Source organism: Harpegnathos saltator, unplaced genomic scaffold, assembly GCF_003227715.2.
Source record: "Harpegnathos saltator strain DR-91 unplaced genomic scaffold, Hsal_v8.6 scaffold585, whole genome shotgun sequence".
Lineage (NCBI taxonomy): Eukaryota > Metazoa > Arthropoda > Insecta > Hymenoptera > Formicidae > Harpegnathos > Harpegnathos saltator.
Window position 1 is genome coordinate 120,695 of NW_020230410.1, and position 15,574 is coordinate 136,268.

Genomic DNA, 15,574 nt, shown 5'->3' on the forward strand with positions numbered 1-15,574 from the left:
TGGTAACGCGCTACGAATCGGAGGCGATCGATGCTTATTTCGCGAAGCGTGGCAAAAACCGATCCGCTATTCTTAATCGCGACGTGACGGCGCTCTATTCGCGGCGAATGAGAATAACAGAGTTCTCGTCGGGAGGGTGAGGGAGAGGGAGAGGAGGAAGGAAGACTGCGAGAAACGTCGACTTCGCGCGCGAGTGACACCGGTCACGCGCTCGTCCGATCGCGTCACTCGAGTCGCGAATAAAAAGGATCCACCGCGAGGGTGAGGAGGGTGAGAAGAAGGAGCGAGGGCGAGCCTCGCGAGCGGCTTCCGGCGTTCTAACGAGAGTCGCGTCTCTCGGGCGAACGCGACCCCCTGAAAAATAAGAGCCCGGAAAGCGGCCGGCGCGGAGATAAGATCAAAATTAATGGGCACCCGGCTAAGCATTAATGAAGATTCACTTCCGCGTCATATCACATGCATTACCGCGACAAAGTTATCCGATAAGTGGACTGTCGGGATTTGGAGCACTTGGCGCGGGGGTGTGTAAGGATGATTTGCGAGCGCCGTGCGGAAACGTCGAGTGCCGCTTCCTTATTAAGACCGCAGATGGAAGAATCCTCCCCGCGAGAGACGCGGATTATCGTCGTTCCATCTCGCAACATTTTCGACACGGTGGCCGAGAAAGAATCCGCTCGTACTTGCGGAAGAAACACCGATCTCGCGGAGACGATCGATATCTCGAGGGTGCTCTCGCAAAATCGCGGTGCGCACGTAAAGTTGGCGCTTTAGCGTTTCACGGTCGCGCGCGCGCTACTTGCGAATCACTCCGGCTGCGATAGCGTGTGGGTGTAACAGCGGTTAGATTTACAATCGATAAGCGACTTCCTCCGCCGGCAGGATGGGTTCACTTACCTCCGAGGGGCGATAAGAGTTTTCCCGTCGGCAACATCGACTCTGGTCGGAAATCATTTCCACAGCCGGAATCCTGGAGGAGAGGACGCGTCTCGATCAGTTTCGCGCATGTCCGCGTGGAAATGCGGCCGAGAAATCACTTCGCGGCCTCGATAACTTTCCAAATCGAGGAGCGCGCTTTTCCTGCGAAACTCCACCCTCGCGGAACTTCCGAGCGAGGACACGTCTCTTATCGCGACGAACGCGCGCGTCGCTGAAAATTAATCACGCTTTATTAAGAGTTCCCCGCGAATTGCGCTTCCCTTACGTCTCCGCCAATAAAACAAATCGCTTCTAAGCATCGTCGACATGTTGGCGCTACCTTTTTCGCGTTTGACGCGAAAGAAATGTTACATTAGCATTCATTAACCACTCCGGTCGTATCAGTCGAGTCCGTAAGACTCGCCTCATGCGACACAGCGTGTCGTTGTCGCGCGAGCTCACCTTCGTATAAATTTCGCACTTAGATGTGTGTGAATGTGTGGACGAAACTAACTTCTCTGAATCAAGTGTGCAGCCCGGCCGAAACACCGCGCTCGCGATCAGTGCGCGGCAGGAAACTTGTTAATTAACGCGTTTAAATTTTCTAGCTGCTCGGAGTTTAATGTGATTTAACGAGAGAGGAAGAGAGAGAGAGAGAGAGAGAGAGAGAGAGAGAGAGAGAGAGAAGTGATGTACGAAATCTCGTTGATTGTAGGACCAAATCATCTCGGCCTCGTCAGATGTGGTTTCATTTTCCGTCTGAACGGCGTGAACGCTTCAACAACACCCTGATGACTAGTAATCAAACTGTCAGAGTTAAAAAGAACGTACATACGCGAGAAGCACAGAGCGATACTTTAATAAATTTTCTTCATTTCTCGAACGTTCTCAATTTCGGCGACTTTAAAGTACGCTCAATCTCCCGATTAGCTTTCTATCTTCGCAATTAGTTTCGGATTAATTTATTCCCTTTCTATCCATCTTAATGTACCATCGCTTCCATCCTCAACGAAATCAAAATTCTCCTCTTTATCTTTTCCAAGGAGCTCTGAGCTCGATCTGCGCGTTTACAAGAAACACACTCGGCACGTTCGTCCAAACATCCCGCAGTTGCCGCGCCACGTCTCCTAATCGTATAAACACACCGGGACGCGTTATCGGGTCCCCTGGTAATTAATTGCAACTCGATTTACGATTGGAGATCGAACGTTGAGTTTGCCGCGCGGCGCGTTGAAGCGGTTAAGCGCGAACACGATCGGCGGTGATTTCGGGGCTTGCGCGCCGCGCGACGCTGTAAGCCGCGTCTTAGGGGGTTCGTGGCAGGAAGATCCACGCGGCCGCCGCAATGGGCCGTCGCGCCTCGTGTCAAACTCAACTCGGCGCCAACACACGACGACGAGTCACTACGTGGGTGCTGTTGAAATCTCGCCGGAGCGGAGCCGCGAGTCAACCGGACGCCGGGAACATGATGACGCCGAGAGAACTGTCGCTGTGAGTAGAAAAAAAGTAGCGATCGTCGAGAGAGCGCGGCCGCCGATTCACTGGCCGATTCACTCGCCGTACATCGCCGCGCAGTCTCGTTTTCTGTTCGCATTCGAGCGCGCGACGGGATGTGTGACCTCGCGTGAAACATTCCGCGTGAAAAATCCTTCGGCAAATCCCCGCGACATCACTCGGCCTTACGACCTGTCAAGCGCCGTCGCTCTCTACGCGAGTGTCTTCTCGGACGCGCACCTTCGCGCCGACTTGCATCGTTCGTTAAGTTGGAATTACGAGACATTTCTGATACGACGTTTTGATAAAGTTTCATGGACCATATCATTCATGAACCTCCACATCCTGTTCGATTCCGTTGGCGGGACCTCAAGTCTCTCACTTGCGAAAGAATCGCGCTCGCGCGTACAACGTTCCGTCTCGTGTATGGCGGGTTGCCGTGGCCGCCGATTGTTATTCAGGTCGCTCGTGGCTTATTCAATGCGTCCGTTGTTTTACATGCCGTATCTGCAAACGTTTTGCATGCATCTGAATGCGATGCGATGAGATGTTTAATCGCTTCGTACATCAAAGTCGCCGGCACTTGTGACGCATGAGGCTCAAAGATGTATCTTGAGCGATTATCATGCGAACCGCGAGTCGCGAGAGGGGGAAAGGGAGCACCTGGATGTTTCAAGTATAGATACACACAGAAGACTCTCACGGGAGACGTAATTAGTCCTCTGAATTTAATCAAGCGTATCTCGAGCGGTCGTCCGAGCGAACGCGAATGTTCCGGAAACGTCGGAAGCTTTGCAGCGGCGCATCCTTTTGTGAGAGAGGCGTTTTTCGATACGAGGTTGACACTCGTCTCAGTCAGGGTAATTCTGATCATCGAGGTGTCATCGGATATACGATAATTATACACGCGGTGATCGATAAGTCTCAGGATAAAAGTCTCGAAAAGATTCCATCATCGTCCGTCGAAATGAAAAAAAAACTACGTGTCATTCGCTGTAAACGCGCGCGCGTGCGCAGTCGCAATTGCAAATCGCAAATTGAGTTGAATTTATTTGCAAACGAACTTCGGGAGCCATGAGGGGATTGATGAGATGGTTTCGGGAGATCGGCTGGCCGCAACTTCTGCATATGCATCGTCGTGGTTTGCAAACTGCACGCATCGCGTTCGACGCGTCGCTTCGTTTTTACGTGTCCGCGCGATAATGTTATTCCACTGGCGGAAGTATCGTCGATAATTTGTGCAATTCCCTCGCAGGGCCATAAATGAATCCAGACATCGCGTTTGCCGTCCTCGCACTTCGCGATCATAGAAAACGGTGTGATGTGCGATTGTCGCGCGGGCATCATGTGATATCCGAATTAGAATGATTAAAAGCTCGCCGTTTTCCGGTGAATTGCCGGGCCTCCGGTAATAAAAGCCTCGGCCCGAACGCCGCGGATCCTCGAATAAAAAAAGGAAAAGGAGAGAGAGAGAGAGAGAGAGAGAGAGAGAGAGAGAGAGAGAGAGAGAGAGAGAGAGAGAGAGAGAGAAAGAGAGAAAAGGAGGCACAGCCGTCCTTCGATTTCGCGCTTCAAATGCACCTCGACTTTCATACCGCGGCGCATTCTCACAGCGCATTCTCGCCGAGGAAAAATAAGGAAAGGCATTTATTAATTAAAGATATTTAAGCAGCGGTCGCGCGTAAGAGCGCCCGTCAATTTGCGCTCTGAATTCCTCGAATACCCGGCAGAAATAAGCCCGGTATGTACGAGGCGATGGAAATCGACGGATTGATAGGTTCGTACTCGCTCGGCTCGGCTCGGCCCGGTAGACGCTTAAGACGCGGAAATATAAGCGCGGTGTATTCGCGCGAGAGAGAGAGAGAGAGAGAGAGAGAGAGAGTCGATCGTGCGAAATGCATCCACGTTATAGAAGTCCGCCGGAGGGAGGATAAACGCGCACGTGACGCTTCGAACGTGCGATGAAAAGTCTCAATTAAAGTCTACGACGTGGCTGGAGAAGAAGTTCTCACCTGCGTTTTATTTACTCTTTTCTTTTCGTATTCCCTCCCTCAACTCCGCTCGGATTCGACAGATCGCGAGGAATTACACGACACCTTTAACCAGAACGGTTGAGCTCGTGTCCCTCCGCGGTGAATCACGATGTAACTGCAAACGAGTCGAGTTCTTTGGTAAACGGGTCGTGTACAGTCCGATCGATTTTCGCTCGAGAACGCCGGATCGATTTTCAGCCGGAAATCGAGCGCGATACGAAATGCGCGGGATCGCGACTCGACGGGGCGCGACGTTCTCTCGAAACAGTGACGCGAACCCTCGTGGATCACCGCACGGCCAGGTAATGCTGAATCGGCGGATGAGAAGAGGTACTCTCCTCCACTTTTCCTTTTTCCCCTGCCCGCTTGCAGCTCCTCCTCTCACTTTACGTCTTAAATCGACTACGGGCTCCAGAGTGCTCGTTGTTCGCTCCTTTTCGCGACTCTATTACATCGTCGCGATGAAGATTCAATCACGATGCAGTCGTACGGCTAACGAGAGAGAGAGAGAGAGAAAGAGAGAGAGGGGGGGGGGAAAGAGAGAGAATGGAAATCTCGCTGCCGGACATCATCGCAGGATTTTTCCGGGAAAGTATGCGGACGCGCGTGGGAGCACGCTGAAAATATGAGGCCCGAAGTCACGTTCCGCGACGGAGGTGCGAAAAATCTCGAAAGTCAGCCGCGGGTGAGCGACTGCACTTACAATTAGCCGACGAATGTCTCTTCGCGTGTGTCGCGAGCTGCGGTTTATCGGTAGCGGATAATCTGACGAACAAAGTTCTGGCACGTGGAGGATGCTATTTCGCGGTGACTATGTCCGAAGGGCGACGGGGAATGTGGGCGCGAGAGCGCTGAGAAGCGCTGCAGCGTGCTCCAAATAACTCCTTGTAATATCTTTGTAACGTTAACGCCGTCACACCGCTCGTCGTTACGTCGTTTAGAGCGACGAACGAGATACCCGGATGGCCGTCTGCACATTTTTCCACGTAGATATTCCCGCTCGTCCCGTGGACTCGCCGCTAAAGTCATCCGACGCGCGGCTGGAAGGTAATCAATCGACGAGAATGCGCGACACGTGGAGCGAACCTCAGCGGGAACACAGTGTACCATGTGTTAGAGCAATTATAAGATAACTCTGTAGTCGTTACGGGTTAATTTCAAATCGTTAAAAATTCAGAGATACGTCTGCGATACACGTCATTAAATAGTATCGAAAAGAGGAGAAAGAGAGAGAGAGAGAGAGAGAGATAGAGAAAAGAGCGCGATTAAGATATTAAGTTAAAGTGAAAGATAAAATTTACTCTATGTACAGAATATTTTTATCAGGTATTATTAATAAATGATTAATTAGGGATTTTCTTCTGCCGTTACGGGCAGAGGTATGGTAAAAATTCGGAACCCGCCCGCTCTGTCGGCGCGATATTAAAGCGATACTTTTTAGGCTTAAAATGCTGCGAGCAATCGATGCGGCTTAAAATGCGTCCCCTTGCGGAAGGACGGAACGTCAGGTTTCGTGTCGAATCGAGCTCGCTACGACGATCAGTCCCATTCACATATCCATAGAAAGCGCACTCACGTCCACTGCATACTTAATGAATTCCAATTATCGACGTTCGCCGCTCATTCATAATGCGGAACGTAATTTGACGTGCGGCCGACGACTCCCGCTAAAACATTGTGCGCTGTTTGCGCTGTTTTTAACGCCCGCTCTCGAGCTCACGTGCGTCGACGGACACGTGTCCCGCCGTTATTAATCATTCTTCGCAATTTGCGCTCGTCCCGTTTTCATTCGTCGTCATTCATCCAGCCAACCCGAATACATCGAGAAACACCGTCCCCTCGCAACATAACAATTGCCTCATCAACCTCTCTCGAGCGAGTCAAGGAGAATGCGTGCGGCCGCCGGCTCGAGGAGCGATTTACTTGGACGAATTTCCAATTTTATTTTTATCAGAGCAAACCTCGTGACTCGATTATCGGTAATCGCCGCGTGGTGCGAGAATGCGAGAGTCCGCACCCTTCGTTGAAATAAATAGTTGTTCCCCACGTAGGTTCGACTTTATTTTCGGCGATGACGGCGATGTACGGCTTCAAGATTTGCCAAGAAACCGTCAATTGTGCAACAGAGCGAGCGAAGGCGATTTGCCTCTAGTTTCTCTCTCTTTCTCTCTCTCTCTCTCTCTCTCACTCTCTCTTTCTCGGTGCACAATCGTCAAACGCGATCTGTTTGTCTTGCGCGATACCGCGCTTCATTCTGTATAAACAGAGTATTACAGATCTCTCGTCGCGTCCGCGAAATAATGAATATACTGATGTCGCACGCAGTTTCGTCATCCTCGTGCCGCTCACCATGTGCAAGTATCGTTTCCACGCGCTCGAAATTAGAGCGGCGACGGGCTTCGCGCCGTCCGAGACGTCGCTGGGCCCCACGTTGGCGATCGGCAGAGTGCCCAGGGCCACCGTCAACGACATCGTCTCGAGGAATATCACGATGGTCTTGGAGAATCTGCTGATGAATTACGAAAACAGTCAGCTGCCCACGCACGGTAAAGGTGAGGAAGTGAAAGGCCGCGGGCAGGATGCTCAAAATGTCGGATATTTGTAGGTTTCGACGTCTGAGCAAATGACCGCCGCGACCGCCGCGACCGACGCGACCGACGCGGCCGACGTGTGGAAACGCTCGGCCGCGCGTCCGATATTGATATTAATTATTATAACTACTGCGAGGCCAATATATTCTCTCCGCTGCGGTCGCGCTGCAGCATCCAGAGATGATTTCATCGTTAGCCCCGTACGTCCCGTACTTACGTTAATCGCGATCGATATCATATGGCGGGAAATAATAGCGGCGGGTAATTGGATTCCAAAAGGTTCGAGGAAGATCGCGCGCGCGCGTACACACACACACACACACACGTACACACAGCGGTCTAACCGCATTAATCCGCGATCGATGGCTAAGAGCGCGAGCGACATGTCGCGTCGGCGGATCTCTCATGCCGGAGGAAAGATGTATTGTTTGTGGAAATATCGCGTGTATCTTCGAATCTATTCCGATTAATCATTCGAACGCATATATGCGCGGATCCGCGGATCGCCGGCTGTAAAACTCTTCTCTTTTTTATCACAAAGCTATATATATCCCGCGAAGTTCCTGGAACGCTGTGATATTGACGTCTCGTGAATCTCCGGCGCGGTCACTGTCGAAAAGTTTTCATGTTCGTCATTTCTTTTTTTCTTTCCTTCTCTTTTCCAGGCGTTCCCACGGTGGTGAAAACCAATATTTTAATTAGAAGTATGGGCCCGGTGTCCGAGCTCGATATGGTGAGATTCAGACATATAAATCCACTCTTCATCCTCCGCGCGGTTGCACCAAGTAGTACAGGGTGTTTCAGAATTCCTGCTGAAGGCTTGTAGAGGACCAACGGAGAGGTCTTGATAAATTGGATTCACCGACTGTCCTTGCTTCGCCGATGAATTTTCCTTGCAAAATTCCCTGCAAAAGGAGCTTCCGTGGGAGACGCGAGAGTCCCGGTTTTCCAGCGATTTCCCTTCCAAGCCGCAGCGAGCTCCTAAAAGAGAAAAAAGGTATCGGCGCTCGACTCGACGACCGCCGAAGTGCGACTCGACGGTATTCACTGACAAGGAATATCCGCGAAGTGTGTGTCTCCGATTTCGACGAAACTTGGCATATTTGTAGAATAAGTAAAAATAAGACACCCATATTTTCTTTATCGGCAATGGCTCAAGTTTAAGGAGTGAAACTGCTCCTCAAAATTTCATCCCCTTTATGCTATCTCGATAATTATTGCAAATAGGAAAAAACTTTTTAAACAAAAATTGCACAGCATAAAGAATCGTACAATTTTGGTTTAAAAAGCTTTTTCCTGTCTGCAATAATTATCGAGATAGCATAAAGGGGATGGAACTTTGAGGAGCAGTTTCATCCCTTAAATCTAAGCTATTGCCGATAAAAAATATATGGGTCTCTTATTTTTGACTACTTTGGCTACAAATATGCCAAGTTTCGTCGAAATCGGAGATACACACTTTACGGATGTTCCTTGCGAGTTACGTCAGGCGGGGGCGGAAGTACAGAGGTGACCCGCGCGTTCCAACCGCGTTCCATACGCGTGAACGCATTTACGCAACATGACTGGAACGCGGTTTCGGCTCCAGCCGTCCTCTCTCTCTCTCTCTCTCTCTCTCTCTCTCTGCATCTGTATCTGTCGCTTCCTGAAACGCCCTGTATAAGAACGATCCCGGCTGATCGTCTGAAAATTTTTCCGTCTACTTCCTCCAGGACTACTCGATGGACTGTTACTTCCGGCAATCGTGGCGTGACTCGCGCTTAAGCTTCCTGGGTCCGATCAAGTCGCTCAGTCTCAGCATCAAAATGCTCGAGAGGATCTGGCGTCCCGACACTTACTTCTACAACGGCAAGCACAGTTACGTGCACACCATCACTGTGCCGAACAAATTGCTGAGGATCTCTCAGGACGGCGATATATTGTACTCCATGAGGTTTGTTCACGCGCGCGAATTCGCGCCTGTAATGTGCCTGTGTGTAACGGAGATCGAAGCTCTTTCGGGATTTCGCCGATTCCACATATGACTCCCCCACGACGGCGAAGTCGCGCCCGCGGAACTTCTGTTTCGGCAGCTTTGCGAAATATCGCGTGGGGAAACGCGTCATCTCTCTTTCGCTCTCCGCACGGTAGACACCTGTATTCCTTCCACTCATCTTCTTTCTCTTTTTCAACGTTGTCTCGCAACGCAGGCTCACCATTAAGGCCAAGTGCCCCATGGAGCTGAGGAATTTCCCCATGGACCGACAATCTTGCCCGTTGATAATGGGAAGCTGTAAGTGTCGAACTGCCAGACGAAATGACGATACGCGGCATTTGTTTCGCATCCCGAGCAGTCGGGTTTCGCGTTACGAAATAATCAGTGTTCTCAAAGAGGAAATAAGGATTCAGGACTTAATCCTTTAATGTCTACTGGTAACTATAGTTACCAGAAACGCATTTAAGAATCCATAACTTAGTCAAAAAAGGAGATATTTTCGTTTTCTTTGCACCACTATAAAGGTGAATTCTTTTTCTAAAAAATGATATATAGATTGTATGTAAATTCGGTTTAGTCTGTTTTTAGCTCAGTTTTAATGATAATATGTTTTGTCAAATTCCAAGTAGGCATAGTTAGCATTGTTACTGACATCTAGAAGTGCACTATAAATGAATAGATTGGTATCTGTTATAATTTTATACATTTGGAAGCTTTCTCAGATGCAAAATTAAAAGAATACAGAAATTCAAAATGGCGAATCCAATATAGTGGACACGAAAATCAAGAAATCAACCTATTTTCGTGAAACCTGGTGACCTACAGTTTTTTATGCGGTGAAAAATGAAGAGACGATCTGGCTATCTAAATGGTGATCTATAAGATATTTTTCTGAAATAGTAAGCATGACGTTCTGAATGATAAACTTCACTCACAAATATAGTAAATTTCAGCTCAAAAATGTCAAGTTGACTATCAGAGTTATGTCGTATAGATTACCCTTCATTTTTCTCTGTATAGATTGCTCATTTCGTATATGCTTTTAGGATCCAAGTCGTATTTACCAATAAACAAAAAACGAACGATAAAAAAAACCAATATAAAATTCTGATATTTTTTTTGGTTATCATTACTTATAGTCTCACTTCTAAAAAAAAACTCAAATTTTATTCTTAAAACACTTATAAAAAAGTCGGGCGTTAAAGAAGGGTTAATTAAGGTCCTCAGAGTCAAGATCAATAATTATTGAATCGCTTAATCACTTGATTACTCGGGATAAGCCTTCGATTATAGAACATCGATACAATTAAACCAGATTTGAGAAACCAAATTCTGCCAAATTGCACATAAATAGTATGACCAGCGATTGAAGCGAAAATTACGTGGAAATTGCAGTAGAAGAAACTGGATGAATTGGCTGGAAAAGTCAGCGATAACGAAACGCGCTCTCTTGCGATCAACGATAAACCGCGGCTTTCATTTTACGCCGCTCGCGTTCTCGCGTTACGAGCGAGTCGGTGAGAAATCTTTTCCACTCGTTTGTTGTCCTTCCGCGGTGCATCGGATCGAGAGCCAGCGCGACGGAAATGTGCTCGTAACGAACAACCGGAAGCGCATAACACTTCATCCGATCGCGGTTCCCAGAGCACATAACGCAAGAATCCACCACCCTCTGTCCGATATTACCCTCCGACGCGCGCGTCCGCGATGTCGTCCGCGTTACGACCCTACGATCGCAATAAATTCGATATTCCGCGGCGCGTTCCGTTTCTTCCGTTTTACGTGCCGGGTCCGCAGCATGTCCTCTGTGTCAGCTGGCACCCGAGGCCTACGGTGCAACGCAATATCGGGATTTATTATCATAAACGACCGGGACCACCCTCTCTCGGGGCAGCCGATTTCAGCTAGGAGTTATCGAAAGTCGGAAGTATCGGTCGGAAGTATCGGTCGGGAGATATCCGCGGGTCAAGTATGCGATCTCCATATTCATCCGTCGTATCCGGGAAGGACTCTCGTGACCGGTTCGGCCACGGTCGCGGATCGGAACGATTAATTGTCCGTTCATTAGCAGCAACGTCGCATCGATACTATAATCTCCCTCTCAGCAACGTGAGTGTAATATGACACACGTTGGTACATAACATCGTTGTCGAGCGAGAAACTGTGACATTGATGTAACGTTACTGTTTGTCGGGATGAGACAGGAGGCATCCTTCGGATACCCGTCGGAGGCGCGAGGATCCTTCCTGCCTGAGTCCCCAAGACGAGTCCTCGCTTACGTCGCAATGGAGTTCATCGAATCTGTTGATTCGTCCGTTATTCACAACCCTCTGATCTGACGATTAATCACAATATTGCGGTATTAATGACGATGATTGTTCCGTCGCTTTGTCAGACGCGTACACATCTGGGCAGTTGGTTTACGAGTGGCAGGAAGGCTCATCGGTGAACTTCGTGCCCGGAATGGCGCTGTCGCAGTTCGACCTGATGGGCTCGCCGTACAGGAACCTCACCTTCGTGCGCCGCGAGGGCGAGTTCTCGGTGCTGCAGGTGTCCTTCAATCTGCAACGACATACAGGCTACTTCCTCATACAGGTGAGCGCACAGAATGCACGACACACGTGGCAAGCGATCGACAATTACAGGCTACATTCCGCTTCCCTCTTCACATCGTTTCACAGGTTTACGTGCCGTGCGTGCTGATAGTCGTGCTGAGCTGGGTGTCTTTTTGGATCCATCGCGAGGCGACGAGCGACCGTGTGGGTCTGGGTGAGTGTCCCCTCCCCCCTCCGGCGAATCAATTAACTTGCTCCTCTTGCGGATTTTACATCGCCGGAGCTGCTATCGCGGTCCCGTTCGATTTCCCTCTTTTCGTACTCGCTCCTTTGGAAACACTCCGAGGCCGAAAGTTGAGACGGGTGGCAGGGGAGGAAAAAGAGAATTACACGGATCGGAAGTGAGTTCGTCGCGTCTCACGTGCATGTAACCGTCGTAAATCCCGCAGGTATCACCACCGTCTTGACACTCTCGACGATAAGCCTCGATTCCCGGACGGATTTGCCGAAGGTCAGATACGCCACCGCGCTGGATTGGTTCCTCCTCATGAGCTTCGGCTACTGTATCGCCACCCTGCTGGAGTTCGCCGGTGTTCACTACTTCACGAAGGTGACGATTTCCGCGTAATCGCAGCATCTCTAGCTCCCCCTCGCGTGGGGGATCTCAAGGAAGGCGCGTGAATCTTATTTACATGATATTGTCCAGAGTTATTTGCTTCGGGAAATAACTCGCGCATCCTGAGACTCGCGAACGACGAGACACGGGCAGTTTCTCGCCTTCGTCGTTCTTACGACAAGTAGCTTTTCGTGTGACCCTCCGTCGACTCGATGCGAGCTACGCGTCGGGATACTCGAAAAAGGCCAAACCACCAGCTGGCGTTTATTCATCCTCACCTCGATCTTCGTGAATTCGCAGGTTGGCAGCGGCGAGATCCCGTTGGACGACGAGGAGTGGGAGGAATGGGAGGGCATCGGCAACGAAGAATTCGAGGACACGTTCCGCACGATGATCTCCTGCAGTCCGCAAGCCGTACACCCGGAGATCCTGGAGAGCAGCGCCAGAAGACGCGGCTCTCTCATGTGTGCGCTGTACAGCGTTAGTTCGATATGCTATCTATGCCAGGGTTGAGAAGTAACTCGTTATTTGTAACGAGGTTACAGTTACAGTTATTAATAGTCTTAAAGAATAAATATGTATTGCTTATTTTAATTAATTAATCTAATTTGTAAAAATTACATACAATATATGAGGGATATAATAATCAACAAACTACTTTCACATAAAATTGAAGGAATTTACGCAATTACAAAATTTAAAATAATAACACAGTTATTGTAAAAAAATAACTGGAAAGTAACGACTCGTTACTTTCTAAATACCTATAACTGTAACATGTTATTCTTGAAAGTCAGTAACTTGTAACTGTAACCAGTTACTTTTTCAGTGAAAAAAGCTGCAACTGTAACTAGATACTTTTACAAAGTAACTTTCTCAACCCTGATTTATACCGTCGCGTTCGAAATGAAACTGCAGCCTGAAATGTCTCTTGGACATCTGAGGACGCCAGGACGTCTCCTTGAGACGTCGTTCATCACTGAATTAGTGCGCTTTGATCTTGAAGTCAATAATTTATCGTGCATGAATCCATTGTGTGCAAGACAGAGAGAGAGAGAGAGAGAGAGAGAGAGAGAGAGAGAGAGAGAGAGAGAGAAATAGAAGACACGCGCGGCGTGTGAATTATCAAATATTAATCGCGCTTAAGCAATGTTTTCTTTTCGGTAGGATGGAGTCACATATGAACGAGATTCTTGTCGTTCCATAACAGTTGCCGTTTCCTCAAAGCCCTCGACGATGGAACGACAGACACAGACCGAGCTTATTTTGCCACTGTGGCGACAATTTCTGTACTGCTTGGCGGGCGACGATGCGTTCAGGTATCTTTACGCGTATTTATTAATATTTAAATAGATTTCCTGTATATTTTCGTCCACCGTTTATAATCTAATATTCTTTTAATTCAAAAAAGTCAATCTTATATTTATTATTTATTCTTTTTTGTTTATCTGTTATTTGTTATTTTTATCAACTAGATATCGGTCTTAATTATCTGCTCTAATAAATAATAAGTATTAAATATTGATGATAAATTTACATGTGATATTATTTCTGTATTCTGTATTTATCTATGTTATCAGTGTAAAATAAAACTATAATTAATATTTAAAATCGCAGACGCCGTCGACAACGCGAAGCAGCCAGTAGTTATCGAAAATATGGCGATCGACTGTCGAGGCACATAAACAGCGTGTCTTACATCGACAGGGTGGCTCGCATAGTCTTCCCCGCGTCTTTCGGCCTACTCAACGTCTGCTACTGGGTGGTCTACGTTACCTATCAGGAGGAATTTAAGTGGCAGGACCCGCCGATCGGATCGATCTCTCATTAACGAATTTTCCATTGTGATAATAAAGCGAACGATACAATGTGAGCCAAGAAAAATTAGAAGGCATATGTGCATATTCGTCCTTTACTTCAGACCGATTTACGCCAAATTTTGTTGAGAGTTGTGTTTCTATCTTATTGCAATAGTATATTAGATAGCTCTGTTCTCAAACTCTTCGCTGTTTCGCGATCGCGTTAGCTGTATGACGTTAAATATTTTCAAATTTAATTTCATTATTTATATACATCTATAAAATAAAATACTTTTAATTTAAACCCCAAATTTAAATTTATACATTCAAATTTTCTATTATGAAAATCGTGATTGATTTACTGAAAAAATAAAATTTTATCAGATCTATCGTTATATCGCACTATTTAAAAATTAAAACACCTTATAGTCCTGAACTCTTCCCTTCAATTATTGTGCCAAAAATTTGTGGTATAATATTTTTTATTAAACTAATTTTAGTCAAGACTCAAACCACAATTTACCAGCTTCCAAAAAATTTAGTGGAAACTATGCCAACTATTTTCTACAAACTTTTAGAAATGCATTTGATAATACTTGTCAAATTGTATAAGGTAGTGCCATTTTTTAATTTTTTTCTCTACTGAAAATGCGTGAAAATAATTGTTTTTCAGAGCCCTTATTTTCGAAAATTTGTAAAAGAAATCATCATACGACATTTCATCAATAGAATTAACAATTTAATTGGCGGAGGATCGTGATATCCTCCGAATACAAATCTAAAAGTTCGCAAAAAGCATCTGGTTTTGATTTTCATCTTCTTATAAAATTTACGAAAATTTAAACCAGGCGTTTTTTGTGAACTTTTATAATAGCAGTACTATCGAATGCAATTCTAAAAGTTAAAAAAAACGCCCGATTATTATAATGTCGCAAGAGAATGGATCGACTGTGATTGGTCAGTTTTCTTACAACCTTACGGTTACGGTTAAATTTTTTCTACGTGTGATGGCCTTAAGTTGCAAATACGTTTTGTATCGCACGCTGTGCGTGCCCAATTACGCGTAAGTTTTAATAACCGTGCGTGCAGCTTACGCACTTTTAACTTACGCGTAGATTTCAACAATTGTGCGCGCAGCGCGCGATGCAAAACGCACTTGCAACTTACGCGTAGGTTTAATTGTTCATAAAATCTTGGCGCGGCTGCATCAAAAACTATATCGAACTAAAACTTGTTTAATACATATATGACAACATTTTTATTATAATATATTCTATAATGAAGGTTTATAATTTATTTATTATAATACTATATAAACTTAAATAAAACATTATGCCGTATATGTATAAAGAGAATTTACAAGAACATTTTATTATAATAAAAATGCTGTCATATATGTATTAAATGAGTTTTAGTTATGTTATGTTAGGTTTCTCAGTTGGCGCTACTGTCCTAATATATCATTTCTTTTGTACAGTAGAAAAGCGTTGCAGAGTTTTATTATAGTTATAAGTTTTACTTGTAAAAAAACTTATGTACACATATATACAATAAAAAAATAATTTGAGTTTGATACTTCTAAAAATAACACAATAC

The 15,574-nt window shown here is 46.6% G+C and overlaps 1 protein-coding gene across 1 annotated transcript; it reads left to right on the top strand.

Annotated features, from left to right (window-relative positions):
* The first annotated feature begins 1,852 nt into the window (after positions 1-1,852).
* LOC105186750 (gamma-aminobutyric acid receptor alpha-like) lies at positions 1,853-14,211 on the top strand. Its single transcript, XM_011147170.3, has 11 exons — positions 1,853-2,406; positions 6,768-6,994; positions 7,699-7,766; positions 8,746-8,966; positions 9,223-9,305; positions 11,404-11,603; positions 11,690-11,777; positions 12,013-12,173; positions 12,480-12,659; positions 13,347-13,498; positions 13,797-14,211. Exons 1-11 carry the CDS (start codon positions 2,261-2,263, stop codon positions 14,008-14,010), a joined length of 1,740 nt encoding a protein of 579 aa, XP_011145472.3. The 5' UTR covers positions 1,853-2,260; the 3' UTR covers positions 14,011-14,211.
* Positions 14,212-15,574: the final 1,363 nt, after the last annotated feature.

What these genes read in the sequence shown, in the direction of transcription:
- LOC105186750 (XM_011147170.3), top strand. Translation starts at nt 2,261, where the DNA reads ATGGGCCGTCGCGCCTCGTGTCAAACTCAACTCGGCGCCAACACACGA. An exon ending in GCTGCCCACGCACGGTAAAG is followed by an intron (nt 6,995 to 7,698) that starts GTGAGGAAGTGA and finishes TCTCTTTTCCAG; the next exon opens with GCGTTCCCACGGTGGTGAAA. An exon ending in CCCGTTGATAATGGGAAGCT is followed by an intron (nt 9,306 to 11,403) that starts GTAAGTGTCGAA and finishes TCGCTTTGTCAG; the next exon opens with ACGCGTACACATCTGGGCAG.